At 31.8% G+C, this 6900-nt stretch overlaps 1 protein-coding gene across 1 annotated transcript in view; it reads right to left on the reverse strand.

Moving 5' to 3' along the window:
• Window positions 1-6223, reverse strand: part of LOC119839053 (ankyrin repeat domain-containing protein 17) — a 41723-nt gene extending 35500 nt beyond the window's left edge. Inside the window, exons 1-3 of the mRNA XM_038365230.1 lie at window positions 5873-6223; window positions 5119-5160; window positions 4194-4317 (exon numbers count right to left, since the gene is read on the reverse strand). Coding sequence (XP_038221158.1) covers window positions 4194-4317; window positions 5119-5160; window positions 5873-6061 — 355 coding nt within the window. The 5' untranslated portion in view covers window positions 6062-6223. The remainder of the gene's footprint in view (window positions 1-4193; window positions 4318-5118; window positions 5161-5872) is intronic.
• Between the last annotated feature and the right edge of the window lie 677 nt (window positions 6224-6900).

Raw genomic sequence — 6900 nt, forward strand, 5'->3', positions numbered from 1 at the left:
ACTGATAACACTATATAGCGGTCGTCCCTTTGAGTTGTCACCCTATTTCTTCCAGATCCTGACCTTCTTCGATATTGGACGGTCTCTAGAAACCTTTGGTAAACTCTCCGAACTGCAGATCGCCTGAGGTTTAACCTCCCAGCCACGAAACGTTGACTTAACCCCTGTTGCAGTAAAGCCACAACTTGGGCCGCCTCAGCTTCATTAGTATCCATTATTTTTACAAAAATTAATCAGAACTATAGCATCAGTTATTCAACTTAACGTGATTTACAAGCGATGCCGAGAAAAGTCAATTTTGAACTGGGAACACGGGCATTATTTGTCCCGACTTAAACCGTCAACTCATCACTTAACAGTATTTCTGCATAAAAAATTGTCAAGTACCTTCAAGTGCAGTAAGATTTACGACAAACATAATGTGAAACATGTTATCAGACCCTAACAACAAAAAACAACAGTGTGAAATGATTTATTTGTGAAACAATCGATAGTTAGTATACAAAATGAAGGTGGGCCGATTTTTTTGACGACCAGTGTATTTATGCCTTAAAGGTTTTATCTAACTGGAAAAATTTATGCATCACATTAAAAATAATAATAATAACTGTCGCATCTATAGATTACTTCACTTTGCAAAGCTAATCAGTACATGTAAACCCATGCAAAGTATAACTCGGAGATAAACTCGAGATTCAAAAATCGTACAAGAGATAACAGATTATAATTTATTACTTCCTATAATATTATAATACATACATTTACCGGTTTGTTAACAGTTTTTAAATGCTACTATCGTATGGTTGCGATTGGACGAGTTCTAACGGATACAGAGGATCAGTAACTTGGCCTATGTGTATGGAACTAGGTTGATTAAAGGCAAAAAACAAACTTATAAGAAAATATCCACTGTTTGTCCACGTAATATACCGAGATATTAAGAAGGCTCTCATTAGTAGTATAATGTCTATATCAAATTTTATGAACACCCGTTCAGCTGCTTAAATATTGCTATGCAAACAAGCGAATATTTTCAAAAACATTTTTAATGACCACATTGATAAAATTGTGTATTAGGATATCTTGTTCATTATAGATTCTAAACAATGCATTTGTATGAAATTAAATTAAATGAAATATATAATTCGAACATTATTGCGTCGTAATCAGCTATGTACAAATCGAAAGCAATTGATTTTAGTTAATAGGTGTATGAACGTTGCGCTCACAATACAAAAGGTCAAGGCAGGTGTGTGTTCTATATCATTGTTCCAACAATGACTGTCACCTTACGTTTAATAGTGAAAAACGTATGAAAAGTATCAATTATTCACCGTACAAGTGTACGACAACTCGACCGACCACTGCACGCCGGAGCCGGAACGCTATTATATGAACGAAATATCATGAATTTTAAAACAAATCCCCGATATTCATAATGCAATTCCACTGCTATCGAAACGGTATTAAACGACTTAAATTTCCTTTTTTCACATGATTGAATCAATCAAAAAGATCAAGCTTTATAGTCGTAAAAATGGCATTGAAAAAATATTATATTTTATTTGTTCCAATAACCGCAAACCAACGCCGTAGGTACATACTTTTTGAAAACGTATTCCATACAGTTTTTTGACGACGCAAGCACGTCAGCATACATTGAAAACATCTGGTAGACGCGACGTAGTAGCGACTAGCGTACAGAGCTTGTAATGTAAGCGCCCATCGCTGATCAATCGGTGTTTACTATGTAATAAACGAGTTGAGACACAAGCGTAAGCGTGTGCGGGGGCGATAACACTTCACCTGTATGTTTGTATATAACCGATTTCGTTAGACTCAATTCCGACCCACTTTAAACGGAATCATCCAAGCAAATAAACTTTTTTCACTTATCAGGGATCGGTGACAACACAACAATTTTATGAATTTATCTTAGTATCCTAATAAGGGTCGCCAGGTCTAAGCAATTTTCATACGTATACTCTGTATAAGACGAAGTGAGACCTTTTAGATAAATCAATCATTTAGTTTTATTTTTTGTTTTTGGAAACAATGTTTACTATATAATTTTATGTTACTTTATCGTATAATATTCCAATATCACTACCAATGTCAAACCAATGTTCACAAAGCAAACAATGCATACACACAAGGTGTAATTTTGTATGACAAAGACGTTTTTACTCTAAACACTGTTCAATTTTTCACTGCGTAGCAAGTGTCGTCACAATGATGAAAATAACGTAGTAAACAAGAACCATCCGCTTATCTGTAATCTATTCTAATCAGCTATTTATCGAATCGAGTGTGTACATAATATTATATACACTTTGACTATGTAGTTCTAAATGTTCGTTATTGGATTAACCTTCCGTAAGTCATGTAGAGTGTATTTTTCATTTCAAATTTACCAGTTGACAGCTTGAACTTTCGAAAGATTCCATGGTGGATGGATTACAGAAAGTTATCATGCGTGATTTTTATAGCTTGAATTAGACGTTTTTAAACAATACGCATATAGAATATCACGTTTATAAATAAGTTGTATAGTTACAGATTTATATGTCAAGTGAACGAATCTGTATGTCGATATAATTTTTAGTGTTGTCAGCTTATGACTTGTACCGCAAGTCGGATGCCCTCGACTACACTGTCTGCATGGTTATTACGTTGCATCGTGACGTCACAATTCTAACCTAACCGAAAATATGAAACTAATAAAGCTCAAGTGATTTTGGTACTACTTAATTTAATTAAAGTTTTTAATGAAGCTACACCTATAGATTAATTGTTTTAAAGCATACTCTCAACTTAAATAGACAGATACAAAATTATATTGTTGTGTCAAAAACTATACTCAAATAAAAGATAAGACATAGGTCTTATTTGATGTATATTCATTTGAATAGAGTTCTTTATACAGCCTGGGGGAACAACCTTAATATTTTAGCATAGGTACATAAACTAACCTACACTGGTATGTTTATATACTGAACATTTTAATGATAACTTTACACTGTGGTTTTTCAACTTAATCATAACAATATGCATGTATGGTTCAAGTTTAAATTATTGATGCTTAATTAGGTAAGTTGAGCAAAAAGCCTTCAATCGCTGACTTAATTTCCTATTGGAAAAAAAAGTATACAAATATTACGACCTCAACTCATGATACTCACTAATCACTAATTATGTAAAATTTTTGAAACAAATAAAGAAATTTAAATTTTTTAATTTTAATTTAAGTTTGCAATCAAATAAATGGAGAATATGTACATGTATATGAAAAAAATGTGCAAAGCAATTCCTTGCCGCTACATAGGTATTTTAGCATTGTCATAGGCATAGACTTATAAAAAAAATACAATATTTAAGTATAATTTCCACAAAAATAAATCCAAAATAACATTTATCTTTTCATCAAATGCAAGTATGTACAATTAAAATGTATTTTATTTTAATGATGAATTTAAGTTTATAGTATAATTGTAACTACTCAATGAAAAAATTATTTAGTTAATTTACTGTATAAAATAGAGTGCCATTAAAAACTAAAAAATGAAATGTATAATTAAGTAACTTTGAAATCATATAAAGAGAATGAATAGATAATTTAAACAAATAAGAAAAAAAAGTAAAATTGCACTAAACTTAATAGTATAGTATAAAATCATATTATAATATTTATAACCAACATCCCTAGTGAGGGAGGAATCACTCCGGATTCTAGAATGGGTCTAAATGACAACAATCCCCCATCAAACACTGTCAATCAGTCAATCGCTTAAAATGAAGTTGGCAATAATAAATTAAAAAATACAGTCAAACTAGGAAACACTTTCGTTTTTGGGTATATCTGATGAAAACCAATAAGCACAATCCTTGTATACATTTGTAATGTAGTTGAAACTATTTAATTGCACTATTGATTGCATTGTTGTTAATTTTAGTATAAATTGTTACTAAGTGTTATTTAAAAACACATTTTTTATTATAAATATATAGATTAGTTCTAACTGGGATTAGAATAATTTTATCACAGAAATTAGTTATTTTGTATGAATAATTATTAATAAAGTAATGAATGTACCATTTTTTTTTAAACTAACTATCCTATCTAATTGTCCTTAAATAACTAAGTACAATTTTTAATATGATTGAACTTGTTAAGTCCATATATATTTACTCACCAGCTACTTCTAATAGTGTTTCAAGCCTCGCTTGCATCTCTGCGTCAACAGTTGGTTCGGGCTCATCATGGGAAAGTAGGAACTTTGATGTTTCCGCACCACCACCTTCCTCGTCCATCTCCGCCTGTATGTAAATGATTTAAATTAATTTGTTTACAAGAAATACATCATCACAACTGTGATAGTAAGCCAGTTTGGAAAATTCTAATAATAATCTTGATTATTTTAATAGCCAGCAAACAGTCGCTTATTGTCTTCTGCATGTACATTTTGTATGATTACTACTTCATAAAATAACTATATAACATAATATCTATTGCTTGCACACATTGAAAAGGCCATTTGTTTAATCATTTTAGTGTTCATTTTATCTCATAAAAATAAACAGTTCCATCATTTTAAGCAAATTCAAAAGCATATTTTAAGTATATGTATTTACAAAAGGATATATCAAAAATAATGACCACAAAAATTAAATTCCAAACACAAAAGCAATATAATATTATTTTGTTATTAATAAGTGTTATCAATGAATGTGAATTATGCTAATATTTCATTGCAACGGTCATTGGTGACTAACATAGTTCTTTGTTTATATTGTTAGGACATTATACACACTCCAAGCTGAAAATTCAAAATGATTAGTTGGCGGTTAAGTCAGCTGAACATATTATTGTATAATGGACAGTAAGTAAAACTGTTATTCAAAATGACTAGGTTATATGGCAAGGTTATAATACAAAAATACATATAAATGTTAGAATCACAAGGACCATTCAACATAAAAATAAGAACAGGAACATTATTATGACATCCGAACTGTCCATTGCACACACATTATGCATGTTAAGTATAAGAATCACTCAAGACTGCAACAGCGATTGGTTTTTGAAGCTTTCTGCACCCAGTGAAGTGGAAGACTTACCAACAGGTCTGGCCTGCTAAGGCACAAACAAGCCAGCAAGATCTATAACACCAATGAGAAAAATATGAGATAAAATGGTAATGTGGTGCTTAAAGACGAGCTTATAGCTAATTATTACTGTCAATGGTCCTTGTAATTCACTAGAAACCAACATTTTTGCGCGAATCGCAGCAGGCGTTATGGACAATTTGTGTACGCGCGGCGACACAAACCACAACATGGTTCACAGCTATTTGTTACAAATCCGCAAAATAATTATATAATACACACAATCATATGAAAATAACGTCAAGAAAATACACTTTTTTTGCAGTTCACACTGTCTTGATGCATGTGATTCAAGTAACATGGCCACCTTAGGTCAAGCTCTTCTCAAAACACAAATAGACAATGAAAACTATCTTACGACAGACTCGCCCGTATCGTAGAATTACAAAGAATCACTTGAATACCGTCTAGGAGTGGCTGGCATAAATAATTTCATGCACTACTCTGTCGAACGTATGTACTATGACTTTCTGACGTTTTACGGAATATTTGGCAAGCAACTTAGACCGTATCGAGAGTGAAAAATTATTCCGTTTTTCCTAGCTTTACAGTTATCTAGGATGATGCTACAATAACAATTATGATGTCAAACTAAAAGAAAATTATAAGAATAGTAATATACAAGATGTCCCTAGTAGCATTTAGCGGTACAGATAATCACAATCCCTTACTGCCACCGCCTCTGCGAAAACAAAACACGTTTTACCTCGGATACGGAGTCATCCTCGCTTTCTGAAGAGTCCGTCATGTATTTGGCAGGCGCTTCTGAATATGTTTCGGTTTCAGATTTAGCTGGACTCGAAGCCGAACTCTGAGGAGTGGACGATTTTACCACATCAAGTTGCACATTCACCTTATCGATATTTCGATTTTCAGACTGTCCGACATTCTGCATTTTTATCCTAATCCAATAAAACTAAATTAGTCTTTTAATATCAACACTTGTTTTATGAAATTAACACGTTCTTATATTAGCAAACAAAATTTATTTCATCATTTAGTTAGGCTGATACCCGCCATGTCTACTACTATGGCGAGGTTCCCGGATGCTTCAAGTAGGCTAACCAATTATCTCCCTCTGGTGGGCCAATTCTGTACTTTTTTGTGCTGCCATCTGTGCCTAAGAATGTTCCTTAAAATACAGAGTAAAATTTATAAATTTTCACTATTACAGATATTTAATAGATTATGTAAAGGCTGTTGTACATAATCTTCACACGAGTTTTCACTGAAATTAACATAAACAAAAAAATCAAACAAAGTTTTTAATTCAATTCTTTACCCATCCTTTTTTCTGGTTTCCATTTTATATAGACAGGAACATATTATTATAAAAAAAAACATCGAGAATCATAAAAGTTCTATCAAAATTATTTGTATTTGAATGTGATGGTAAAAAATGTTTTCTTTTAAAAACTCAACATATCGCCATATTAAAACATATCTGAAAAAAAAATGGTAATAGTCCATAGTATAATACTACTCTTTGCTAGAATGTATTTAATATCTAAATAAACTAAATTATGTGAAGGTAGGGCATTTTATAATTATAAACTTAATACTTTCATTTAAATATATAATTAAAAATTTAGATGATATAGCAACAGTATGATCCTTAATACATTTTCAGATGCATTGTTACATGTGTAGATACGCAACATGACTGGTATTAGGCATGTGAAACTATTACTTTTTTATAATGGCAATCGCAAACTTCGTTCCATCTCTGTCGTG

Source organism: Zerene cesonia, chromosome 3 (genome assembly GCF_012273895.1).
Source record: "Zerene cesonia ecotype Mississippi chromosome 3, Zerene_cesonia_1.1, whole genome shotgun sequence".
Classification (NCBI taxonomy): domain Eukaryota; kingdom Metazoa; phylum Arthropoda; class Insecta; order Lepidoptera; family Pieridae; genus Zerene; species Zerene cesonia.